This window comes from Aedes albopictus, chromosome 2, assembly GCF_035046485.1.
Source record: "Aedes albopictus strain Foshan chromosome 2, AalbF5, whole genome shotgun sequence".
Lineage (NCBI taxonomy): Eukaryota > Metazoa > Arthropoda > Insecta > Diptera > Culicidae > Aedes > Aedes albopictus.
In genome coordinates this window covers 42,042,174-42,069,819 of record NC_085137.1, presented here as the reverse complement: position 1 = coordinate 42,069,819, position 27,646 = coordinate 42,042,174, and the positions used below count along the sequence as shown (strand labels likewise).

General features: G+C 39.5%; 1 protein-coding gene across 4 annotated transcripts in view; it reads left to right on the top strand.

Annotated features, from left to right (window-relative positions):
• The window catches only part of LOC109427802 (uncharacterized), a 188,438-nt gene extending 162,402 nt beyond the window's left edge, over window positions 1-26,036 (top strand). For all 4 annotated transcript variants that reach the window (XM_062849543.1, XM_062849542.1, XM_062849541.1 and 1 more), the window contains exon 3: window positions 18,538-26,036. In XM_062849543.1, coding sequence (XP_062705527.1) covers window positions 18,538-23,207 — 4,670 coding nt within the window. In that variant the 3' untranslated portion in view covers window positions 23,208-26,036. The remainder of the gene's footprint in view (window positions 1-18,537) is intronic.
• Window positions 26,037-27,646: the final 1,610 nt, after the last annotated feature.

Sequence of the window (27,646 nt, the reverse complement as noted above, 5' to 3'; positions counted from 1 at the left end):
ACTGAATGCTGTCGTGGACAAAATTCCAAAAGGTGATTATGGTGATATTATCAAGATCCTCATGGGCGACTTCAACGTGAAGGTTGGTTCCGACAACTCGGACTATGAGCACGTCATGGGACGCCATGGTCTCGGAGAAATGAGCGAAAACGGAGAGCTGTTTATAGAGTTTTTTTTTAACAAGCTTTTATTCTTCAATCACTTAACCTAATGTACAGCTCTTTTATTCACTAGGGCACTGCGTGAGCGATTCCAATTGGAAGCTGAACTTACACTGTTCAGCTAATGTATTCTAATGTATTCTATTCTAATTCTACTATATCGAACTGGTTGCCGTTGCGCTGCTTTCACTTTCTACCCTATTATGGTAGAATGATGAACACGCATGGGCGTAGCCAGAGGGGGGCAGGGGAAAGAAAGTGTGCCCCCTCCCCTCCCTGGCCGCCAGATTTGTTTATATTCGAACCAACTCAAAGATTATCAACAATTCAGAGCACCACAAAAATTATCACATGAAATAAACTATTACAATAGTCAAGGTTTTTATCCATAATTATCAAACCTTTTTTACTCGTAAACCACAAGAAATTCCGCCAAGTATTTCTACAAGAGGACCATTTCAATCTTATCAAAGAATTTTACCAAATAACAAGCTTAGTTAAATGTCTAAATTTTGTGAGTATATCCAAAGATTCCAACAATAATTCGTCCAGAATTTATTTCAGACACGGATGCCTGCATATTTTTTTCCTAGATATTCCTAAAGAAATTCTTCCAGGAATTTATTAAGAAAGCTGTCCTGGAATTTTCTAAGGAATTCCTCATGGGATGGCTTCTGGATTCCTTATGGGATTTCTTCAGGAATTCCTTTAGGTTTCCCTTGAAAAATTCCTCCAAGGATTCACTCGTGAATTTCTTCTGTGTTTTTTTTTCAGGGACAACTCCTGGGATTATTTTAAAAATATTCCTCCAAGGATTCCTCTAGGAACTATTCTTAGCATTCCTTTCTCTTGGAATTGAGTTCCTCCACGTACTCTTCTTAGGATTCCTTCAGGATTTCTCCAAAAATCCCATGTGTGATCTCCTCAGGAATTCTTCCTGGGATTCCTCCAGGAATTCCTTAAGGGACTCCTCCACGAATTTCTACAGGGATCTCCCACGAATTATTCCAGGGATTCCTCTCTACAGGAATGCCTCTAGAGATTCCTATAGGAATTCCTCCAGGAATTCTGCTAGAGACTTCCCCTGGAGAGTTTCTCCAAAGATTCCTCCGGGAATCCCCTGCAGGCATTCCTCTAGTATACCTCCAGGGATTCTTCCAAGAATTTTGCCAGGACTTCACTCGGGAATTCCTTCTGTGATTCTTTCTGGAACAACTTGTTTTAAAAATTTCTCCAAAGATTCCCCCTGGACCGCTCTAAGGATTCCTGTAGGAATTCCTCCTTGTATTCTCAAAGAAACTCCTTCAGGAATTTATTTAGTACTTCCTTCACGAATTGTTTAGATATTCCCCTAGGATTTATTCTTGAAATTACTTCCGGGATTCCTTCTGGAGTTTCTTCAAGAATTCATCTAGGGATTTCTTCAGGAACTGCTACAGGGATTCCACTTTCAGAATTTCTTAAAGAATTCCATCTGCGATTTTTGCGGGAATTACTCCTGGTATTCCCCTATGAATTTCATAGGAGATTCCTCCGGAAATTACATTAGGAATTCATCCACAAATTCTTCCAGGAATTCTTCTGGAAATTCCAACACGGATTTCTCTAAACATTCCCCCAGGAATTCCTCAAAATATTCCGCCAGAAATTCATCTAGAAATTCCTCTAGAGATTTCTCCAGGAGTTCCTCTGGTGTTTCCCTTCAGGAGTTCCTACAGGCATTCCTCTAGGGTACCCTCTAGGCATCCCTCCGAGAATTCCTACAGGAATTCTTTGAGGAATTCCTCCAATAATGTCCTCCAGGGACTCTTCCTTGGATTCTTACAGAGAAATCCATGAATTCTTTCAGCGACTCTTGCAGGTATTCCTCCAGATATTCCTCCAGGAATTGCTTCAGGGATTCCTCCAGGAATTACTCCAGGAATTCTCTAGGAACTCATTAAGGAATTCTTTAAGGGATTCCTCCAAGGATTTTTCCAGAGACTCCTACATGAATTCGTCCAAAGATTTCTCCAGGAACTACTTCAGAGATTCCTCCAAGAATTCCACCAAGTATTCCTAGGCCTTCTTCTGGGAATTAATCCAGGAATTCTTCCAGGGATTCCTCCTAGGATTCTTTCAGAGATTCCTCCTGCTATTCTTTCATGTATTCCTCCAGGAACTGCTTCAGGGACTCCTCCAGGATTTAATCCAGGAATTTCTCCAGGGTCTCCTCGAGGAATTCTTCCAGAAAAAAAAATCTCCAGCAATTTCTTCAGGGATATTTCAAAGAATTTCGCCAGGAATTAATCTGGGAATTCCTTCATAAATTTCTCAAGAAATCCTTCACGGATTCCTTCAGAAATTCCAGTCCAGGATTTTTCCTAGGAATACCTTCTGAAATTTTTCCAGGGGTTTCTCCAGGAATTCTTCCAGAATTTCATCCAGAAATTGCTGCAGGGATTCTTCCAGGAATTCCTCCAAGAATTCCGCTATAAATTCCTCCAGGAACTTCTTCAGGGATTTCTCCAAGATTTTTTCCAGGGATTCTTTCAGTAATTCCTTCGAGGATTTTTCCAGGAATTCTTCCAGAAATTCCTCTAGAAATTTCTCCAGGAATTCTCAAGGGATTGCTTCAGAAATTTCTCTAAGTGATACTCTAGAGAATTCCTCGGAAATTCATCCAGTAATTGTTTCAAGAATTCCTCAAGAGATTCCTCGAGGAATTCCTTCAGGGTTCTTCCAGCAATACCCACAATACCTTCAGGCATTCATCCAGGATTTCATCCAGGAATTTCTTCAGCAGCTCCTCCATGAATTTCTCCTGGAATTAATCCTGGAATTGCTCCTGGACAACCCTCAGAAATTTTGTCATTAACTTCTCCAGGAATTCTTTAGGAAATCCTCCATGAATTTCAGAAATTCTTCCTGGAAATTTTTCGGGAATATCTTCAGGAATTTTTCAGGGATTTCTTCAGGAATATTTCCAGAGATTCCTTCAGAAATTGCTTCAGGGATTTCTCCACGATTTTTTCCAGGGATTTCTTTATGAAATCCTTCGAAGATTCATTCTGGAAATCCTCCAGAAATTCCTCCAAGGATCTTCCACGAAATCCTGTAGGACTTTCTGAAGAAATTGTTTCAGGAATATCCTCAGGATTTTTGTTTTTTTTTTTATTCCTCTAAGCATTCCTGCAAAGATTCGTCCTCGAATTGCTTCAGGTATTTCCCCACATTTTTTTTCCACGGATCCCCCCAGGGATTCCGTCAGGAATTCTCAAGGATTTCTCAAGAAATATAGAAATAATAGAAATACAAATACAAATCCTCCAGAATTTCTCTGAAGCTTTCTCCAGACATTCATCCAGTAAATCTTTCAAGAATTTCCCTAGAGATTCATTCCGGAATGCCTCCAGCAATTTCCACAGAAATACTCCAGGAATTCCTGCATTCCTCCAGGTTTTTTTTATTAATTTCTCTAGGAACTCCTCCACAAATTACCCCAGGAATTTCTTCAAGAACTCCACCAGGAAATTTCCTGGAATTGCTCTTGGACAGCTTTCAGAAATTATGTCAGCAATATCTCCAAGAATTTTTCCAGGAAATACTCTAGAGATTTCCTCCAAGCAACCCTCCATGAATTCCTCCAGATATTCCTCCAGGGATTACTTCAGGGATTCCTCCAGAGATTTCTCCACGAATTTCTTCAAGGAATATTACCAGAGATTCCTCAGGGAAATCCTTCAAAGATTGCTCCAGGAAATCCTCCAGAAATTCCTCAAAGGATTCTTCCAGGAAATCCTCCTGGAACTACTCAAGGGATATTTTCAGAAATTTCTCCAGGAATTCTTCCCAGAATTCCTCTGGAGATTTCCCAGGCATTGCTACAAGAACTTATCCAAGAATTTCTCCAGGAAATTGTCCAGGAATTCCAACTGGGTTTACAGGTCCAGGGATTACAGCAAACAAATGTTCAGAAGTTCCTCCAGGCATTCCTCCAGGATTCTCTCTAGAGATTTTTCCAGGAATTGCTTCAGGGATTCTTCCAGAATTTCCCTTACACAACAACCAGCACAACTCCTACAGAAATCTTTGGAGAAAACTCTAGATTAATTTCCATATCAATTTCTGGGGGGATTCCTAGTAAGTAGAAGAATTGCCGTAGAGCGATTATTTATTGAATCTCTGGAGAAATTTTGATGGAAATACTTGAAGGAATCCCTGGAATAATCTCTAGAGCAATTCCTGAACAAATCTCAGTGGAATTCATGGAGGAATCCCAGCGGGCATTCTTAGAGGAGCTCCAAGAATTATTCTTTGAGGAATTCTAGCCGACATTCCTGGAAGAACCTTTGGAAAAGAACATTTCTGAGAATTTCTGAAGGAATCTATAAAGAAATCCCTGGAGGAAACAGAAGGAATTTCTGGTGAAAACCTTAGAAAAAATCCTGGTGGAATCCTAGATAAAACTTCCGAAGGATTGCCAAGAGTAATTCCTGGAGGAGTTCCAAGAGGAACTCCTGGACAAATTTCTGGAAAAAAGCTGTGGACTATTTAATTTCTGCAGGAATCCATGGAAAAATTCCTGGATCAATTACAGCATAAGCTCAACCGAAATTCATATAGGAATACAAGCATGAATTTTTGAAGTAGCTGAAATTTTCCCAGCAATAACTCTCGAAGAAATACCAACAAAGATTCTAGAAGGCATCTTTAGAAAAATACGCAAAGTTTCAAAGTAAATAAGAGAAGATTTGCCCGAGCAGAAGGGAATACCATTCAAAGGCTTTAGGAAATTTCCCCGAATTCCATTACCCCGAATTCCATTACCCCGAATGATCCATTACCCCGAATGACCCATTTCCCCGAATGGCCCAATATCCGAATTATTTATCCACAAGCCTACCTCGAGACCCGCCATGGGTAGTTTACGGTACACCAAGTATTTCACCACATTTTCAACAAAAATTTTCCATCTTTGACATATGATGTTCTTTCTGGCCTTACTACATACCAAAGAACTTTCATTCAAGGACATTCTACTATGCGGCCATCCTTCTTTCAAACATAGGCTATTATCTCTCTCTCTCTCTCTTCTTGGCGTAACGTCCTCATTGGGACAAAGCCTGCTTCTCAGCTTAGTGTTCTAAGAGCACTTCCACAGTTATTAACTGAGAGCTTCCTCTGCCAATGACCATTTTGCATGCGTATATCGTGTGGCAGGCACGAAGATACTCTATGCCCAAGGAAGTCAAGGAAATTTCCTTCACGAAAAGATCCTGGACCGACCGGGAATCGAACCCGTCACCCTCAGCAAGATCATGTTGAATACCCGTGCGTTTACCGCCTCGGCTATATGGGCCCTTAGGCTTTTATCTCTAATACTTAATTTAAGAAATTTGTTGGCGTCGCAATATTATTATTTTTATCAGAGATTTTTCCTTCTTTTAATCATAGGCTGTTCTTTCAAGTTATACTGTTATATGGAAGACTGACATGATCACAATAGTTTATTCCTTTCATCCATATGATCCGAAACCAATTGTTGAGTAGAGAGTTTTTCCTTCTTTTGGTTATTGCCTGTTCTTTTAATCATACTGGTCAGAGACCTGCTCAAAGGGTCCCAGGAGCTTCATATGCTTAAGTATTCTCACCGCAAAAAATAGGCAGAATAAAGTTTTATCGACCAAGTTAGTTCGTTCCGGGATGAACGTCATGATTTTCCTTCGTATTAGAAAATACGAAATTTATAATTCAGAGAAAAAAAATATTCGGGGTAATAGGTCATTCGGGGTAATGGAATTTGGGGAAATGGGTCATTCGGGGTAATGGAATTCGGGGAAATGACATAGAGTCCTTTCAAATACCATGCTGACAATGACAACAACCTGTGCTCTAATATCTAAAATTGTTATTATTATATTATTCTACAAAATATTATGAGAACAACGCAATAACATTTGGAAGTATGTGAGCAGAGTTTGGTATTGGTGTGGTACATATATGTTGATTTGGCAGTGAAATAACTGAGGAACATATTTTGGTATTATCAAGGTATTATACCATGACGTTATCGAACAAATGCACGATTTAATAACAAAAAAATATTACTTTGTTATTCAATACTTTTTGGATAACAAATACACTGCCCATAACTGCATAACAGTCACACTCGACAAAAGTAGGCATTGGAGAAAATGGAGCTCAAATTTTGCAATTTGCGTTAGTATGGAAAAGGATCAAAATTTCAAAAATTTGGCAGAGATTCAAAATGAATCCTTTTGCAATGAAATCTTCTATGGGTCTTCTTCTATGCTGGGCGAATAGTTGAAAAATTAATTAGATCAAAATATGATCGACGGTTTGCTATGAGGCCAGTTTGTGTTCTCAGTGTGACTGTGATGCGGTTATATTCGAGAATATTTGATAATGAGACAAAACGACTTGGTATTTATTTCACATTTTGTAGAGCAAACTTGTTAAGTTCATTTGGGTGGATGAAAGTACTGATGATTTGGAGATAATCCCCGGTATTAACTCAATATTGACAAAAACATGGGCAGTACAGCAGTTAAAATTTTAGGTATTCATTTATTATTGAAATAACAATACTTGTTATTTTCTAGGTGTAATTGATACAAAATCATGGTACATATTTGTTTTTGTTATTTTGCCTCTTATGTCCACCAAATGCAGGACATATCGAGGTATGATTGTATTGAAGATTAATACCTAAATATGTTATTTACTTGCTATTCTTTTCTGCTCGGGTAGTAAAGGATTTTTTTTCCAGCGCCACCTGTTAGTGATTTATTCAGGTAACCAATAAGCAGTTTAAATTGCATTTATTTAGCACTATATGCGCCTTTACTGCTGGTTATTAAATGCTTATATGTCGTATATGCGCCATAAGTGCTAAATTAATGCAGGTTTTGGCCCAATATACGGCTGATTAAATGCTTATCTTTCATATCCCCAAAAAATCGAACATGAACAAAAATATTTTCCCCTGCGCATTTCAGTCGCTTCATATTCTTCCCTTTCTATTTTTACTCACACTCTCCTGTGCGACTTTGGGGCTGTTGTTTATTTTTGCAGTTGTTTTTTGCTGATCCCGCTGAAATTGGGATTCGATCCCACAATCCTCTGGCAGATGATGATGCTGAGCCGCGCTACAGGATGAGCTATAAACGATCAGATAATGTGCGTTGATTTTTTGATCTATTAAAGGCAGCAGTTATTTTGCTGTGCCCGGACAACGGCTCGGACAAGTGCTGATAATTAAACCATCCACATAATACACGATGGCATAATTGGTTTCTTATTCCATGCGATTTATTTGGAAAATATTTGTTCTCTCATTGATTTACTTTGTTGCTACCAGTAAATGATAGGACATCTGAATGGTAATGGATACTATAGTCGTGGTACATGAAGTGAAAAGTTGAAATGTGTAACAGTTTTAGCATCGCTCATCTCTCTTAGCAGTTTTATGGCAATAAAGAAGCAGTTAGGATGCTTGTTAACCAAAAAATATCGTGCATTTGAAATGCTACACAACAGCTGTCAGATTTTAAGCAGCATTTGAATTGCTAATTCAGAGCAATTCAGCAGTCGAACTCTATGATACAGCAGCAAGCAGATATAATGCAGTTTTATATCTGAAATACAGCTTATTTAAATGCTTATTGGTTACCTGGGTACTCATCATGATCACAAGTTGTGATTCACAAGTGGTGTGATTCACAACAGACAACGAAGTATATATTAGTAAATAACCAAAGATTTTCTCAGGCTCTATATAATGTCAAAACAACAAACTTTGAATCGAATTTGATACCCTCCCATAATTTAAGCTCGTTTTATTATGTCCTTTGCTGCCAAATGGCTATCACTGGAAGAGCACGCGGCTCGCCGAATTCAGGTTAAGCACCACTGAAATAAATAAATGAAAATGCTTCATTGTGTTATCACTTTGTACCTACTATTTCCGAACTGGAAATTCCAATTTTAAAATCAAGAGCCACCCTAGCATTAAACAACTCATTTCACGCCCATCGTTTTCAACTTTAGAAATATACCAGCTTTACCGCAAAGCTTCATAATTTTATTTGTTTATGGTGCAACCGCCCACGATTTGGACCCCGCCATATGAGTGTCCTAGAGGACACGCATGCCACCGGCCAGGAATACGTTGTATCCGTTGTTTCATATCAAGGCCGCTTTTTCCCCATTCCCCACACCATTCACTCATTCGATGCCATGCATCTGGCGATGCGATTGGCGGGGGTGTGCTTGTATGCGTTGTTGAGCTGAAAGCTTTTTTCCGTTGATTCTCGCCACCCGCGGCCACACGGGGGTAGAAATCGAATTCCGGCAGGGTGCGTAAATATATAACAGAGAATGGAGAGCAGGGAAAAAAATCCAACCACGATACAGCAGCGAGTTTCCCCCTTGGCGGGCGAGGGTGGATTTGCCTTTTCACTCACTCGTGGGGTTTCCCTTTGGTCCGAATGGCGGAAAATAGACACCGGGGTGGGTGGAAAAATGAGAAAAAAAATTCTCGCAGAGGGTACCTACTGGTCGGCAGCGCGCGACTTGTGTATAGGGGGGGGGGGGTTGGAATTGTACAATCGAGTGGAGAAAAAATGTTAACAACGCATCACAGAGGAAAGCTGGGGTGAAAAATGTGCCCTGCTGTATAGGAAAATGGGCGGTTATTTTCACGGCTTTTGTGTTTTTTTTTTCGTTTGTTGAAGTACCGTACAGCCAATCACGATTCAGCTTGTGGTGCTGGATGATGGAATGAGGCTTTCGATTCACAGTCAATATAAGCATGTATGTGGAAGGCCGTTGTTCCGGCACAAAACATGAAAAATGAATTGATGTCAGGAAACAGCATTGTTGAGCTTGAATGTCCAATATATATAAAAAAAAAAGTTTGATGTGCCATCCCGAAAAACGGGCGTGGTCTGTCGGAAATCAATCAAGTAAAAAAATACAATTTATGTGGAATTTCCATTTTTTGTGCGTCTACATATGAGAGAAACCATTTATAGCGGCCATATTGTTCAACATCCATAATAATGGATCGTGGAAAGTGATCATTCTTGGAAAGATTTCAACGATATTAGGTAGCAATGAAAACTAATTTGCTCGCCAGATCGCTTTCAATCTAACCCGCTGCGCTCAACACCTTCTTGGGCCAACAATATCTGAAGCAAACACCAAGTCTTCAGGGTTGCTATCTGACATTCGAAATCAGATAAATTTGTTGGTTGAAATTAAACAGTTAGTACTGTAGGTTTTGTTGTTATTCGTTTTCCATTTATTTCATTAATTTGTTATTCTGCAGGTCTGAAACCTCAATGACGGTGGTGGTCTAGTGGCTACCGCTTCTGATTCATATGCAGTAGGTCCTGGGTTCAACCCCTGGCCCGTCCCTTTTCTTCTGCTTTGTATTTTTCTATCCACTTTCTCTATACTCTCCTCTCTACATATACAACTCATATATATTCATATGTTCATAGCCATCGCTAGAACCAGAAACGGTTTAAAAGCCGTTCCCAAGTAACAATGGTATCTGAATAGTGAGAATCATAACTGAGCAATGGTTGGTTAATGGTGCAAATAGCTGAATACGCTGGAAGCTGAATATCAAGCTGAATAGTAGCTTGTTGAGTGTATAACGTATCTCTTGTATAGCCTATCACCGTATGCTGAATATGATACTCAATAGAAGATTATCCATCTACTCTACATTTCTTTATTCAGCTTATCTTTAATATTGGAGGTTTAGTATTAAATAAAATAAATATATAAAAAACCAACAGAAATGGCACTCAGTACCACCACTCAAAAAAAAAATACTAGAGGATTGTGAAAAAGTGTTATTTTCAAAAACATATTGAGAAAAAGGATTTTGTCCTCTCCGATCATCGAACGCTGGATTTCATAACTGCATCAGAAGCCGGAATATGCAAATGATACAGTATCGCTTGAATAAATATTTTTATTTGAATAATTGTAAGGCATCAATGATATCCCTAGTGTTCAACAATTAACATGGGAAAGAGAATTGGCAGGCTCCAGTTCCCTGGGCAGTGAAGGTGATGGTTCGTGATGCGCAACTTGATGAGCCGTCGGAAGAGGAAATCGATTGTTTGTCAGAAGCACTCGGCCCTTAATCAAACTTCCACAATGAACTAACAAGAAAAGCATAGAAATTGTCAATTGATCATAATATTAGGCTTCAAGCATTAAAAGATCTCTTACTGGTTATAAAACACCAATACCGAGATGACGAAAGAGATGTGGGTTTTTCACGTTGAAACTGCCAGCGTTCCCTAAAAATAGCTAAAAGAACATGTATCTATCCACGCCTTAGTGGTATTTTAAGGATATTTACCTGTATTTTTTATTCATTTTGCGTGACTTCACCAGAGGTTGACGATTATCAAAATCGAGAAGCACTGAACTGTAAACAAAACAATGATGTTTTGACAGCTAATGTATGCGTTCATATCCAACACTTACATCGCTTATTCAATCTTAGCACAGCCTTTGTTCAAAGCCGTTTAACCTTTAATCAGACATGGCAGTATACCCAAGCAACCAAAAGTTCGGATAAAATAGCATGTTTAGGCTTAATCAGCTATTCGAAGGAAGATGAAAAGCATTCTATTCAGCTCACTTTTTAAGTAATTAACCGAACTTGAGTTCACAAAAAGTGTGTCGCTGAAAAGAACGCTATTCAGCTTAAAAATAAACTTCGAAAAAATGAAAAAAAAGTGTTTAGTCCTCAAAAGTAATTTATTATTAAGAAACATTAGTTCATGTGGAATCCAAATTGACTAATTCCTAGAAATAATTTTTGATGTTATTTACTTACTGAGATTTGAACTCGAGTTCTCCTCGTTGAAAGTCGGTGCCTAACCACTACTCCATGTATGTGTTGTTAGGCACTGTGGGATTTTACTCAATGTGCTGATATCATATAGTAGAGCTCAATCAGGTTCGCGTGTGAACTTTCCCTGAACTTGGAATACTTTTTGAAGTCGAAAGTTCGAAAGAAGTTCACGTGGAACTTCTTGTGAACTTACACAGTTTGACATTTTCAGTTTGTTGTGGTTCGCAGTGCAAATTAGGGCCAGTGTATCGGCTTTAAGAAAAGATTATAAGTTTTCAGCTTGGTTTCCAGTGACTACGATTGCCTCGATTACCGGTGCGCTGCAGCGACAAGTGAGACGGGTGTGAAAACATCCAGCAAAACTGGAAAATTATTGTGCGCAGCCGAAAAACCCCCGGCGGAATCCTGGGGGGAACAGTTGTCCGCTGCGGGGGCAGCCTTTGAGCCACACAATACGGATCCTTTGCGTTGATTACAAGTAAGTACGTTGAAATATTATAGTGGAACAAAGTGTACTTGTGAAATTTACACAAGCTGTGGCTGCTGGGCTCGATTTCCGAGTGATTTAATTGAATGAGAACTTCTCCCCGGCCCCGCTGTAGCCGAAGTTCAAGTGAAGTTCACTTTTGGTACGGTTAATATTTATCCGAACTTTGAGTAGTAAGTTCAAAACAAGTTCGAAACAAGTTCGGAACGGATGATTTCAAGTTGTTGGAATATGTCCAAATGAACTATATTTGAATTTTAAAGGCACGCAAAAGTTCAACATGAGTTCGGTTAATATTTGATTGAACTCTGTTTTAAAGTTCAACATAAGTTCTTTTTGAACCTTTTTTCGACTTTAATGTCGTTTTGAAGAGAAGTCAAAAGCTTGTACATGTACTTCCAAGTTCATAAACAATACAAGAGTAACTTTTTGGAGAATTAAGTTCAACGAAACCGGAATTAAACCGAACTTGAACTTCTGAGTTCGTTCTTCAAGTGGAATCTGAACTTTTGGTTGCTTGGGTATAACTTGTTCTTCCTCGAATCACTATGCCCGTCCCAAGCAACCAAAAGTTCAGATTCCACTTGAAGAACGAACTCAGAAGTTCAAGTTCGGTTTAATTCCGGTTTCGTTGAACTTAATTCTCCAAAAAGTTACTCTTGTATTGTTTATGAACTTGGAAGTACATGTACAAGCTTTTGACTTCTCTTCAAAACGACATTAAAGTCGAAAAAAGGTTCAAAAAGAACTTATGTTGAACTTTAAAACAGAGTTCAATCAAATATTAACCGAACTCATGTTGAACTTTTGCGTGCCTTTAAAATTCAAATATAGTTCATTTGGACATATTCCAACAACTTGAAATCATCCGTTCCGAACTTGTTTCGAACTTGTTTTGAACTTACTACTCAAAGTTCGGATAAATATTAACCGTACCAAAAGTGAACTTCACTTGAACTTCGGCGACAGCGGGGCCGGGGAGAAGTTCTCATTCAATTAAATCACTCGGAAATCGAGCCCAGCAGCCACAGCTTGTGTAAATTTCACAAGTACACTTTGTTCCACTATGAACGTACTTACTTGTAATCAACGCAAAGGATCCGTATTGTGTGGCTCAAAGGCTGCCCCCGCAGCGGACAACTGTTCCCCCCAGGATTCCGCCGGGGGTTTTTCGGCTGCGCACAATAATTTTCCAGCTTTGCTGGATGTTTTCACACCCGTCTCACTTGTTGTTGTTGTTGTTGTTGGGTTTTTCCATTTATGGCTTGAGGTACAGTGCCTCATATCCGCCAGTAGCTAACCATCTCACTTGTCGCTGCAGCGCACCGGTAATCGAGGCAATCGTAGTCACTGGAAACCAAGCTGAAAACTTATAATCTTTTCTTAAAGCCGATACACTGGCCCTAATTTGCACTGCGAACCACAACAAACTGAAAATGTCAAACTGTGTAAGTTCACAAGAAGTTCCGCGTGTGAACTTCTTTCGAACTTTCGACTTCAAAAAGTATTCCAAGTTCAGGGAAAGTTCACACGCGAACCTGATTGAGCTCTACTATATGATATCAGCACATTGAGTAGAATCCCACAGTGCCTAACAACACATACATGGAGCAGTGGTTAGGCACCGACTTTCAACGAGGAGAACTCGAGTTCAAATCTCAGTAAGTAAATAACATCAAAAATTATTTCTAGGTATTAGTCAATTTGGATTCCACATGAACTAATGTTTCTTAATAATAAATTACTTTTGAGGACTAAACACTTTTTTTCATTTTTTCGAAGTTTATTTTTAAGCTGAATAACGTTCCTTTCAGCGACACACTTTTTGTGAACTCAAGTTCGGTTAATTACTTAAAAAGTGAGCTGAATAGAATGCTTTTCATCTTCCTTCGAATAGCTGATTAAGCCTAAACATGCTATTTTATCCGAACTTTTGGTTGCTTGGGGTACCATTCCAGATGGAGCAGATGTTAAGGTAAGTGACTATAAATCAAAGCATCCAAGTTCGATTCTCAATTATAATAAAAATTTATATATTTCTCTTTCAGTCACTACGAACTGTATCCTACATCTACGCCTTCAAGAGCCTAACGGTAATTCTGGCTAGAACTCTGTGGGACAAGTATATTTTTTTTTGTCAGTGCTGCATAAGTGATGATTAATTGCTGAATTAAAGTTGATTAAGCGACTCCCATTCTAGATATGAGCACTTCTTCAACCTTAATTCAGCCACCCGGAGAGCTTAAATCAAATTATGGCTGAATAAAATCACCAAAATTGGATGTTTAAGAGCTGAACATACGATTACAGTTCTTTTGTACAGCTTTTGTTCAAATGAAGGCTGATTTGCACAAGTTACAGAAGCGCTTAATCAACATCAAATTATTATCTGGGGTTCTCTTCCTTCCAACTTCCACAGCACATTGTCAATCTATCAGATACCGCCTACGAGGTTATGTAATCAAGCGAACTGTGCCGTTTTAGTTCCAGTAGTAATCGCACTAATCTATAACTTTACGCCAGGCATCCAAGCACCAATGTGTGAACCCTCTGCCAACCATATCCCACCAACACTCCGACATTCGCATGAGTTTATGCAGACGCAGAGGTATATTCGGTCTGCAGTGGATACAAACGATTGCAATCATCACTTCCTTCCCCTTTCCCACACTGATCTGCAATCAGACGTGGCAGACGCCATTGTCGCCAAAAAAATAGTAGATCACAAACTCTCACACACTGAAGATGAAGATGCCTGCTTAAACCCCAGCAGAAATCTCATTGGTTCCTTGTGTGAGTGTCTGTCTGGCGATACTGGAGTAGCATCTACGGGCGATCAATAAAGCTCAAGCTCATTCCGCAGGTCTGAAACCCCAATGTTGGGCACATCCTTAGCAGCTAGCTCATCCTAACGTTGACCAATCCTCACTAATTGTTAAACGGTTTACTCCAGTAGAATTTTTCAATCATCTGCTGAAAATTTGTTTCAATATCTCAGTGTCAAGTTTCATTGGGGATTCAGAGGGGATTTAAGGCGTTTCTAGAGGTTTCAGGGGGGTTTCCGGGAGTTTTTGAAGGATCCAAGGGGCTTTCAAGAAAGTTTCAGGGGGTTTCAGAGAGGTTTCAAGGCGTTTGAAGGAAATCTGGGGTACGTAGTGGTTTTCGGGAATTCAAGGGGATTTCAGTGGGCTTTCAAACGAGTTTCAGAAGAGTATGACCGGGGGATATTTAGGGAGGTTTCAGGGGGTTCGACAGGGGTTTATGGGAGTTTCAGGGAAGATTCAGAGGGATTTTCGGGAGTCGATGGGGGTTTGAAGCGGTCTTCAAGTGACTTTCAGGAGAGTTTCACGGGGGCTTCAAAGCATTTCAATTCGTTTTAGGTGCTGTAAAATGAGTTACATGAAGGTTTCAGGGGGAGTTCAAGGCGTTTCAGGAGGTTTAAGGGAAATTGAGAGATGTTTTCGGTTTCAAGGGAGTTTCAGCGATGTTTTAGAGAGATTCCAAAGTGATTCGTGGGGTTTTAACGTGGTTTCGGGAAATCGTAACAAACCTGTTTTTATATACATCTACCCTTTCATATTTTTTATGAAGCTGTTTTGATGAGCCATTTCTTAAATATATGTTTTTATAATTATTGTACACATATGTATACTGTAATCTGGAGTGTAATTGATCACTTTCAGACACACATGCATTAATTGTGTGCCTATAGTAAAGTTTCGACGGAGTTTAGTTATGCTTTAATTGTTCATGATTGTATGATAAGTTGTCCAATTTTTTTTTGTATTACAAATATCGATGTCTCTGAAACAAACGTCACTAACCAAAGCCACGTAAATTAGATGACACACTATTTTGTCCTATCAACCATTTAAGGTGAAATTCCCTTGCGTCCACATTCTAAATATTGCATTTTGCCTCACATTTTTTGCGAGCACAAATCCACAGATTCGCGGAACGAAGTGGTCTGAAAATGTTACTCAATATTCTTTGCGAGTGAGCAAGCAACAAGTAGTATTTTCAGTCGTGATGACCAGCTAGATAATCAGATTTGTGCTATTCAAGATGCAAATAAATTGCTAGGCGGCCATTGTGACGGTCATTTTCGGACTCTAACAACCATATCCTTAAGATTTTCTGAACGTCTGAGACACACGAACAAGAGAGTCGCACGAAATTGTAACCGTTCAATGCATAAGCGCCCACATATTCATACTCAACTCGAGATTATCAATAATTCAGAATTACACAAAATTCTCCCAAGAAATAAAGTATTCTAATAATTTGAACATGGTTCCAGATTTGTCAAAGATGTTTTACTCGAAAACCAACAAGATTTTTCTAAGAGCTTAATTAAATTAAAATTAATTATTTAATTAAAAACGAATTACACCCAATCAAAGAAGGTATTCTGCTTGAAAGGTTCGAAATATTTGAGCAAATCCAAAGATGGCCGTCACAATATCTGCCTTTCAAATACCGAAAGCACGGATCTCGTCACCACACAGAGAGCTAAAATTTCGACTATTGGCTTGAGTGTAGAATTAGCTTAAGTTAAAATACACAAAAAAAAAATGCTGCTCGATTGTGATATACATCGAGTAGGCATTTTCGACTTCGATGGCTGACGAGATCGGTGTTCAAAACACGAGTCAAAGCTGCACTTGGACACTCTCCCATTTCACCTTAAGTCACATTAAATCCAGAAATTACTCCAGGGATTCTTTCTGGATCCCTTTAAGAGAGGAATGCCTTGAAATTCAAGGTTTGAATAAATCATCCCAAGATTTCTTCCATATTTTTTACGAATCTTTTCTTTGCAATCCTGCTTGAATTTAAGCCAGAAGTTCTTCCGGATTTCTACCGGCATTTCTAGGCATTTTTAATCTTCTACGATTCCGGAATTCCCACTAATTTCACCTGGACTATGAAAACCCCCTTGCAGTATTTCTTTCAAAGGTGTGCATTGGTACTGGTTATTTCCACCATTCATTCCAGCGCTCCTCCCAGGATTTCTCCCATAGATTTACGAAAGATTTGTCTCAGAGTTTCTACAGAAGTTATTCCAGGAATTTCTACTAAAGTTGACCTCAGATTTTTTCGGGAGTAGGGTCTGGGACCATTTGGGCAGGAGCACCTATTTTGGGCACTTGCTGCTATAACTCAGCCAATTTCCTACCGATTGACTTGAATTTTTGGACATGGTTAGATACTGTGCGTATGTGATCGTGTCTCAAAACACAAGTCAATCGATTCAAAATTGACTAAATTATAGCAGCAAGTGCCCAAAATAGGTGCTCCTGCCCAAATGGTCCCAGACCCTATTTTGAGGGTTTTCTGTTCAAGTTATTCCCTGGACTTCTTCCAGTGGCTTTCCCGGCATTGCTTCCAGAGTCACTCACGAGATTTGGAGTTTTGTGTTTAACTTCTTCAAGAAATTATCATAAGTTTTCATCTAGAATTTCTTCTTCAATAGTTACATGAATATCTCGCGGGATATTTCTTAAAGGTTCTCGTGGATTTTATCTTGCAGATTTATATCAGAGTTTCTCTTGGAAAATGCCTTCCTTCTTGTAAAGCTCCCGGGATGTCTTTCAGAGACTTTTTCTCAAGCTTTCTTCTGAGGTCGCATTCTGAGATCCTTTTGGGATTTCTACATCAGTAATTGTTAATATTTCCCATGAAATTGCTTCCGCAATTTCTTTCCGACGTATTTACAGGATTTTTCTTGTATGTACTTGTTTACGAGATTTCTTGCTGCGATCCTTCTGAGATTTCTCTGGAAGATTTTCCCGGGATTACCCTCCGTGTTCTTCGCAAAATGCCTACCGGGAATCATTGCGGTATTACTTTTGGGGTTTTATCTAATAGCTTCTCTCGGAGTTCTTGCCGAGATTTTCCAGGAACTTTTCTCGGAATATCTCTTGTGATAGCTTGCGAAATTCCTCGAAGAAATATCGAACGGAATACTGGTTGAATTGCATGAGGAGCTCCGAGAATAACGATAACAGACATAACAAGAGGAACTTCTAACGAGAAGAACTAGGATGTTTTAGAAAAACTCCTCGGTATAATCTCAAGATGTAATGAGAATTCCGGGAGGAACTCTGAAAACCCATAAGTTTAAGTTTAAGTTAAAGAAGGAACACCAAGAAAAATCCCGGAATATTTTTTTTCTGAGAGTTAAGACTGAGCATCGGCAGCCTTGTTAGTATGTCGGTCGAAGTAAAAAAAAATGATGAGAAATTTAAAATTTATTTGATTTATTGTAAAAAAAAATGTTACAATTGTGCAAAGAAAAGAAATACAAAAATTGAATCCACGAGTATTCATGATAACGCAAAAAAATAAAAAGAAATGAAATAGTAAAAGCGGAGAACGATCATGGAAGAAACGATAAAACTCAGCTAGAACAAATAGACTACAAGCAGAAAAAGCTTTCGATGGAAGAATTTCCCCACTCTGTGGTTGATTGGTTAGTGTGGATAGCACGACCGCATGGCAAGTCCCCGCAAGTGTGAGGCAGTGCGGTGGGTGTGGGGTTTAATCGACCAAAATTTTAAATTATTTTCATTTCTTTTTGCTCTTTCCTCAAAGGAATGGGTAAGCTGTATGTAGTAGGGAATGACTGCAACAAGGAAGTTTTTTTTGCTGCTTCCTTATAGACAGACGGTCGGGGCTGCCCAGTTGGGAAAATTGTTGAGATAGTTGGGATAGCCAACCAGCTGCCTTTTGGAAAGAAGGTTTCTTCTCTATTGCTTTTGGAAGCATTTATTTTCCACTGACGTTAGTGGATGTAATGGGATCTGGTTCTGCGGACGAAACAGGATTCTGGAGATGAATTTAAGATTCCGATTTGTTCAAAACAATTTTATGGAACAAGGACGAATGAATGTAAAAAGTGCAATGTTTGCAGAATAGGAAATGATTTTAACTTACACCTTTGTAGTAAATTCCGTGGAAAACCGTCTCAAGATTTCTATTTATATTTCTACTTTCAGGCATCTTCTTGCACATTTGGAAAAATCCTCCTCACTACGACATCTACAGAACGATGATTGATAAACGGCAACTGATAATCTACCTACAAGCCGTAGCCAACGAGTTAAAGAAGATAATCACCCTCCCCTCCTACAACTTGACTCCGTCTCCAAGTTCTACACCTTCAGCTACATGCACCATACCGAACTCATGCTCCTCAACAGCAGCTCCATCGCCCTCCGGAACAACCCACTTATCACCATCAAGAGCGCACACACGTTTCCGGTGGTCTACGGAGCTGAACCGTGAGCTGATGTTCTGTTACTACGTGGTCACCGGTGGAGGCCAGAACCACGTAGGGTACAGAAAACGATTGCACGATCTGTGGTGCAACCGCCAAAACTCGTACGAATTCCTCACCGAGCAGAATCTCTTCAGTCAACTACGACGGATACAACGAGACCGGTTGCTGCCGGACGATACCTGTCGAAAGCTTCGATCCGAAGCCAGTGAGTACGTGTTCGACTATCACTGTTCACAATCGCGTCCTTTGAAGATCTCCGACAAAAATAGGAAAGTTTTTCGAAAACTTGCAAAAAATTACAATCGAATGAAAGAACTTCACTCGATCAACCGAGCTCTGTGCTATGTGAACTCAGTTATTGAGATGAAGTTCAACGCTAGCAAGGAGATCGACGTGTTGGCTATGAAAAGGGTCGTTCAGGTATTGGGAGAAACGATTAAGAATAGTAAGGATTCCCCGAACTTGAACAAACATTTGACAAGCTTTTTGAGCATTTTAGTTCCAAAATACTTTTTCGGTGATACGAAAGTACGCCACCACTTGTCACATTGTTGTCGAGATTTCTCGTCGTTCATCAGTGGAATTGAAGAAAAAGTAGAGTACAGTGAACTGCATCGAAATCTGAAGATCATCAGGGATCTACTAATGTACGTACAAAATTTAGAATACATCCTAGCAATTAAGGCCTTGATGAATCGCTTGTACGACAGCAAATGCATAGAAGAGGTCAAATCCTACTATGCCTATCTGTTTCGTAACAACTCTAGGGATTTTTTCAAAGATCTTCAATTTGCCCCCTTTCTTCTGCTGGAGATCAATTCGATTGTTGACTCAATTATCCAGTGGCAATGTGATGCGGGAATGAAACCGAACGATCGCATTCAAAAAGTCAAACTTTCCATCCGAAAGGAAATCGACAGTTACGAAACGCTGCACCAGCAGTTCAGCAATGCGATCCTCATGATCGATTGCATTGTGTCCAAGATCAAATCGAACCACAGTCACGAAAAGATCCGCCACTTGGCTCGATCACATTTACGATCGTTTCAGCTCGATCGCAAGATAAGTCTCAATTTTCTGGATCAACTGAAGGCGCAGTTATTACTCTTCCTGCATGGCGATCTGGAAAGCATCAACAATGAAGAAACGCGATCGAACTCGATGCTTTTGGCACTAAGAGCCATATTCACTATCGATAACCACGAGGAGACTCCCGATTCGAGAGATGCTGATCTTCTGAAATCATTTAAAAAATCCTTCGTAGATGACTGCATGATCATGATTGATCGACTAGAAGCAAGAACCGGACAATCGCTTAGCTTTCTACGCCAAGATCCGACATTTGAAAGATCGAAAGATCATCCAAACAAACGATACGATCTGCTCCGGCAATGTCTCACCAAGCACAACGTATCTCTTGATTTGTGCATTTTGAACGAACTCAAACAGGAGGACAATCGATACGCAGAAGACAAAATAAGACAAATGCAAAGCTTGTTCCTGGATCAGAATATGAACTTTCGAGTGTTGAATCGGATAGACGAAATCGCCTTTGAAATGATCATGTTGGAAGCCACTTGGGCGTTGTCCTCAAAATTGCACAACAATGCTGAGAGTTTGCTGAGCTTCGTCCCTGTCTTGACCGGTCGAAATCTAAGGAACTACCTTTCACATGGGAATATTATCTATGAAGTTTTCGTATCCAACATCAGTTTCAAAACTATATTGCAAAACGCCCTCAGTATCATCAAACTGTCCAAAAACATTATTTCTGAGATCTACGAACGGCATAGCTGGGAGTTCTCCGATAGACTGGCGTGCTTGAAGCATCAGGCGAATGTCCTGAACGGTTTGAGGTATCAGAACTCCGCTGAAATATGCGATACGATCAAACGCGATCAGTATCTGATCGGGAAAGATCATTTGAACCACGGAATTGCCGATCACTTAGTACAAACGCAGAGTTGTCTCTTGCTGGGTCGCCTCCTGGATCTGGGGAATGATCACGATTTGCTGAAGAATCTCTCTCATCAAATGGATAACATCAGTATCATTCCTGCCAGTGGAAAGTTTCACGAAATAATCGTAGACTCTGAGGCTCGAATACGATTCTGCCACAATCTCGGGCTGTTAAGCAACGAGGAGGACATCCTTCTTAAAGTTGTTACTGATTTCGGCCATGAACACATCGATGCGATCCCCATGATCTTTAACTTTGACAAGCTGTTCACCAGCTTACTGGAGAATCTTCCTGATTATGACGTCAATGCTGACTCTAATGCTGAGATCCTTCACTATGCGGTTCTTTCCGGAAATGTAGAACTGCTGAATCTACTACTGGATCAATGCAACGATCTGAACCAGCGAGACGTGTATAACCTGACCCCTTTAGACGTGGCATGCAAGTTGAGCAACCTGGAGATGATAAAAACGCTGACCAACGCCGGAGCTAGGTGGTACAGCAACAACCTGAGTCAGTACACGTGGTTGTTCCTGAACAACGACCATGAAGCGATCATCTTCCTTAAGAACAACGATCTTCTGAACGAGAAGATCACTCGCGCATGTATCAATCTCTTTCTACAGTACTGCGATGATGACCAGGAAGAAATCGTTGAGTTCATGTTGAGCTGTGTGGATTTCACGAGTCTCTACGTGGCGGCAGCCAGGTACCGAAGAATTCACGTACTGAAGTATATGATCGCCAATGACGACCGGGTGAAGTATAACGTCAATCGAATGGATGACAGGGGACAAGCAGCAATTCACGTGTGCTGTACCAGTGGGTACCGGGAGATTGTTAAACTAATGCTTTCCAATTACGGAAATGTCAATTTACAAGACTCGGAGGGCAATACTCCGTTGCATCTAGCAGTTCGACGAGGTTGTACCGGAATCGTCAAATTGCTGCTTGATCATGACGCGAAATCTGATCTGGAGAACCAAATGGGCAAAACTCCATTAGATTTAGCTGTGCAACTAGGAAATGTTCGCATTGTCAAGCTTCTACTCAAACACAAACAGTTCAAGCGGGCTGTTCAGATACCGGGTTCGCTCAAATCACTTGAAATCCTGTATCTGTTGAAAACCGCAAATTTACAGTACAAATTAGAGTCGGATGGTGGCTGTAATCCGCTAACTGTCCTCCATCGTGTAAAAGAGGAAGGTCGGTTACGAGTTCTCTTACGCTACTTCTCAGTGGATGTTCGATGTTCAGAATTCCAGGATACACCACTTCACATAGCATGTTTGATGAATCGCATCAATATTGTTCGTGTACTGCTCCAGAATGGAGCCAATACCAGCCTTACGAATTGTGATAACCTCATACCACTCCACTTAGCAGTGATAAACCGAAATGTGGAGATAGTGAAGCTATTAACGGCCCAAACTCAGCAAATGGACCAGCACCATGTCAATTCAGCTCTATCGATAGCAGTTCGGAAAGGCTTTCTGGATATTGCGAACATACTGCTAGAATGTGGCGCAGACATTTCCGTAATGTCATGTGTAATTAACCATTCCGAGCATTATCTACTGCACTCAGCTGCTCGACAAGGCTTCCACAAAATTCTACGCTTCCTCCTTCAGGAAAGATTTTTCGGTGTAAATGCAGAAGACTCCAGTGGTTTAACTCCTCTGTTCCACGCAGTCATAAGTTCGAACATCGAAACTACCGAAATTCTCGTACAGTACGAAGCAAACGTAAATCACACGACCAAATTCGGCCAAAATGTTCTGACCATCGCCACCATGTACGATCGTCTCGACGTAGTGCGGTACTTTGTGAACAACTTTCCAAAAGTGATCGATTACGCTTTGAGCATAACTGCACGTCAGAACAATTGCCTTCACATCGCAGTTCTTAAAGGATCCCATGAAATGGTAAAGTACTTCATCAAACTCCACTCTGACCATGGCTACCACCTGAACGCACAAAACCAGGACGGCTTCACAGCACTTCATATATGCGCTCAAACCGGCAATGAGAGACTTTTCATGATCCTTCTAGAAAACGGAGCCGATCCAGCGATTCCCCTCGACAATGGACAATCGATCTTGCATACGGCCGTTTCGAACAAAAACCTGGACATCGTTCGGATCGTTCTGGATCAGGCGTTGATCGATCGGAATGCACTGGACGTTGACGGGCGATCGATTCTGCACTACTCCGTTTACTCGAAGGAGGTTTCCGTAGTGAGACAGATTCTCAAGATCCGTGGCTTGAATGTCAATCAGCAGGATAGTGCGGGACTAAGTGCTCTTCATTTAGCAGCAGAGTGCCAGTATGTCGATATCTACAACCTTCTACGGAGGCGAGTGAATAATGAGCTTAGAAGCTACGAAGGTCGGAAACGTGCAATCGATATTTTATTGAGGAAGTAGGGCGCAGATGTTAGGGAAGTGTTTTGCACAGAAATCCCATGTCTTCGAGAATTGAACTGTTGTTTTTTATGTCCACAGAAAATCTATAGAACACGTGATATAGTAGCACTTGCACTAGAAAGTGTCATGTGAATCTGTGTAAAATAATATTGTAGTAGATGTGGTGTAATACTTGAAACGTCTCGTAACATATGATCGGGATAAAGTACGTACTATTCTGCAGATGTTGTCGAATGAGTAATACAGAAAATGTCATCGGGACGTTGTTATAGACTTCGTAGACTCTTTTTGGCAATCTCTGATCAAACCAAGGAAGAGAGCGGCGGGGGACTCGTAGACTTTTGTCCATACAAAAATTTGGAAATTTGTATGGATCGAAAACTTTGGACAGCTCCCTCCCCCTACCTCCTTGGAATCTACGTAGTTTCTGTACGGGCTCTGATCTCAAACAGTCATGACTTTATGGACGACTCGCTGGACGGTTTTACCGAACTATCGCAGACAGCTGTCTGCGCCTTTGTACTATACCGCCTTCGTTCTCCTTGACTATTAGCTACACAAGCGAGACTGGCTCTATTGGCTGAACTTCTGCAGTGAAAAAAAGCCTGGTCTGCATCCTTTATAACAAAATCACTACACTTTGCTGTTCGGTCAAAACAAGCGGAAATCAAAACCGGTTCGCAGCATTTTCCTTTTTTCTGTCATCGGCTAGACCAAAACACTCACCACTCTCCTATCACTGCGTTCAACTGTTAAGTTGTGTTGCAATCGCGGCCTATTTTTATTTATCTCGCCAATTAAATAGACGATAATAAATTTATTCTTTACGATCACTACAGATTTTGATTAATCTAAATGGAAAAACAAACAGATGAATATTTTGCCAACACACAGTTGTGATTTAAATATCAAAACAAACGGCATATGGTGACAGAAAACATACTACGGGAAAAACACTCAGATGTAGGTAAACTACACACAGCGAGAAAGTTAGCCCTTGATGATCACACTAAAATGAAAGCATTAAATAGTTCTGAAACAAGTTCATGTTATTACTTTTTTTACTAATATTGGAAAATTTGTCATTGTTATTATTTTGAGGTTATAGCCCAGTTGAAATCGCTCAAGGAACTTCATTTCAACTCAAGGATTCCATTCTTTAACATTGACAGTTATCCAACTGCCTGGCAACTTGTCCAGTTCAAATTTTAAGGTCATTAAACATCAATCGATGGTATTTGAATGTTAATTGACGTTATAGGTAACCACTGTACTCATTTGACAGGTCTGCAAGATGTACGTGTAATTGTATATTGTCCAACCAGACGTTAAATCATATATATTTACTATTTTATGTAACTAATTCAAACTAAAAGTTACGAATACACCATTTCGATTAAAAACTTGAACGAGTAAAGTGTTGCTAGATTTAGTACGCAGCAGCCATTTATAGTGGTCCTTCGAAAACGGGAAGGAGCAACATCTGTCACTCGATACGGCGCAATAGTACATAAGACATCAACAATAGATATATTTATATATGGGAAATGTATAAATATAACCGGATACAATTATTTGTGCAGCAAACGCACCATTCACCCAACAAATAATATACAAAATCTCTGGAAAATCGTGCAACACTTCGATTTTATGCCAATTTGGTTTCAAAATTTCTCAATATGAACAGTCAATATCTTAAAGATGGGTCTATGAGGTAATCTAAACTCATAGACTCATCTTTATTAACACAACCAGATGTATCTATAAGTTATCTTACAACAATTTTGTTACACAAACTGCAATAACCAAATATATATAATCAATGGAGTTATATATATCCACCAGATAATACAACCACAATAACACAACTATTGAATGACAGATGTTGCATATTACCCCGTCTCAAGCATAAGTCATCTGCCTAGCTGGCCATAAATAAGAAATCTATTAACAAACTCATTCATAGAAAATCGTGAAAAGAACGAAGCTTAAGCAAAGAACCTCACTCTAACTGAAGAAAATCGTCGATCATTACATCAACTGACAATTTCACGTCATGTTACATTATAGAAACAAGCTAGTCAATAATCAATTTACAAAATACCACTGAGTTGTGACATTAGGAACGACACTACTAGCGAACGATTATACACAAACCCGAAGAGTCTTGATTTCATAACCTTCGTCAAAAATTGCACCTTAGGGCCGATTTCTTCACCCTGGCTTAAGAGTTAAACCAGGTTTAACTATATGGGTAAGCCTGGCTTACCGGTTAAGCCGAGGTGAAGAAATCGGCCCTTAATGAGGTTATGAAATCAATTGCAACGCACATTTGTGAAACGAATGAAATAACAAGTAGGTTCACCCTAAAGTCAACTCACCCATGAAATCCAAAGAAAAAAAAATCGCATTTTAAATTTAAACAACTCAACTCAGAAACAAACTGTAAGGAAAGAGCATCTGCAAAAGAAAAAAACTAGAAAACAGAAGAAGAAGAATCTGTTCCGCGCACAGATAAAGAAATCCAAATTCATATTCTTGTTATAGAAATTTTCGTTACTAACATATATTTGTGTATTAAGAAGAATATCGACCTATACTTTAACTACAATAAAAAATATAAATAAGAAAATCGTAAACAGCAAAACAACATCGACACAATCACGTTCACGGACAAAATTTTAACCAGCAAATCTAGGCATTTCGCAAACAGAAAGAAAAATTGTAGATTACGTTTAGACAAAAAATAATGAAATGCGGTGTTTTCTGATAAATAAAAAGTTAGTTTTCGTTTACATCTGACAGTGATTAAGATCAATAAAACAACATACTGTGTAAGCTTTATTTCACTGAAAAATATCACATCCACAGCTATTCGTTTCATAACATTCAGAACATTAGGGTGTTTCAGGAAATAATCTGCTGAAGCTCTACCTAGAATCTTGGTTTAAACCACAAAATATATTCTAAGAGTGCATATTTACTCGATTTTTGACGTTTTCTTTTGCCGTGGTTGGAAAATTTTGAATTTTCAAATCTTTTGTCCCGTTCCTATAGGTTATAGCTATAGGCTATAGGCTATAGCTTATAAAACAGTTGTGCTCGGGCTGGAGGATACCGTGGGCCAAATTTGGAAATGGGGATCGACCTGCGGGCCGCATAAAACATCGATGCACAAAAACAACAAAAAGAACAATTCTCGGATACTTATTCAAAACGACGTATCAACATAGGATTTGCATATATTATACGTCGTTTTGAAAAAGTATCCGAGAATTCTGTAACAAATTTTGAAAACGACGTATAATCACAGAGAACAGACGTTTAAGCTCGAACAAAAATATTACGTCGAAATCGTGTGTAAAGGATTTTAGTGTACCTCAACGCCACCAACGGAGATTGCCCCACATATAAAGTCGATTTGACACAACGATGGCAGTGTTCATCGTTAAAACACACTAGCCCACAAAGCGGCACGAGCGCCAAACGGCCAAAAACGGCGAGCACTGGAAACAAATATGACAACACCACAATGTAAGTGATGGGACGCTAGCGCCGCGCAACGGGAGCATAACCACTTACTCTGATATGACCGTTACAAAGTTCTACACAAAGCAGAAAGCGAAGATAGACGTCTGTTCTCTGTGGTATAATCAATGGTGTAGCATTTATTATACGTCGTTTTCAAAATTTGTTACTGAATTCTAAAGCATATTTATTAAAAATCTGAACTGTTCAATTTAAATTCATAAGTTTGGTTGAGAATAACGTTTGAGCTTCAAATTGAAATTCAAACAAACAATTTAGAAGTAATTCTATCTTATTTATTATTTGATTTGTGTTCAACACTGTGAAAATTGATCAGCAATTTTTTTGGTTCGATTTCTTAATAAATTTAACGAGTTATTTCAAATAACCGTTCAAAAATTTCGATTCGTCTTAAAGTACTCCGCGGGCCGCATCTTAAGGCCTTCCAACGCAGGATGAGCACCACTGTTATAAAATGTACTTTGTGCGATTTTTTTTACTGTGTATGCCAGATACGAACATTTTTAAATCCCTACCCTGATAAAAATATCATAAAAATACGATAAATTTTATTGGTGTAAGAATGTTGTAAGGCCCACTCTACCGCTGCTTCAATAGCCATTAGTTCTGCGTTGGTTATGGTGACTTTTAGATTGATTTTGTGTGCTTTGGTGCTGTTGGTCTTCTCGTCAAAGAACGCAAAGGCTGTTCCTTCTTCCGTCTTGCTACCATCCGTGAATATCATGTTATATTCCTTGTAATCTGTGTCCATGGTTTCCCAAAATAGTTGTTTCCATTGAAGTTTCGATAGGTTTTCCTTTTTGGTCTTTTTTTTTTTTTTTTTTTTTTTTTTTTTCCTTCTAAACCATAGGGGGATAAATCTGCTCATCAGACACCCTAACAGGAAGGTT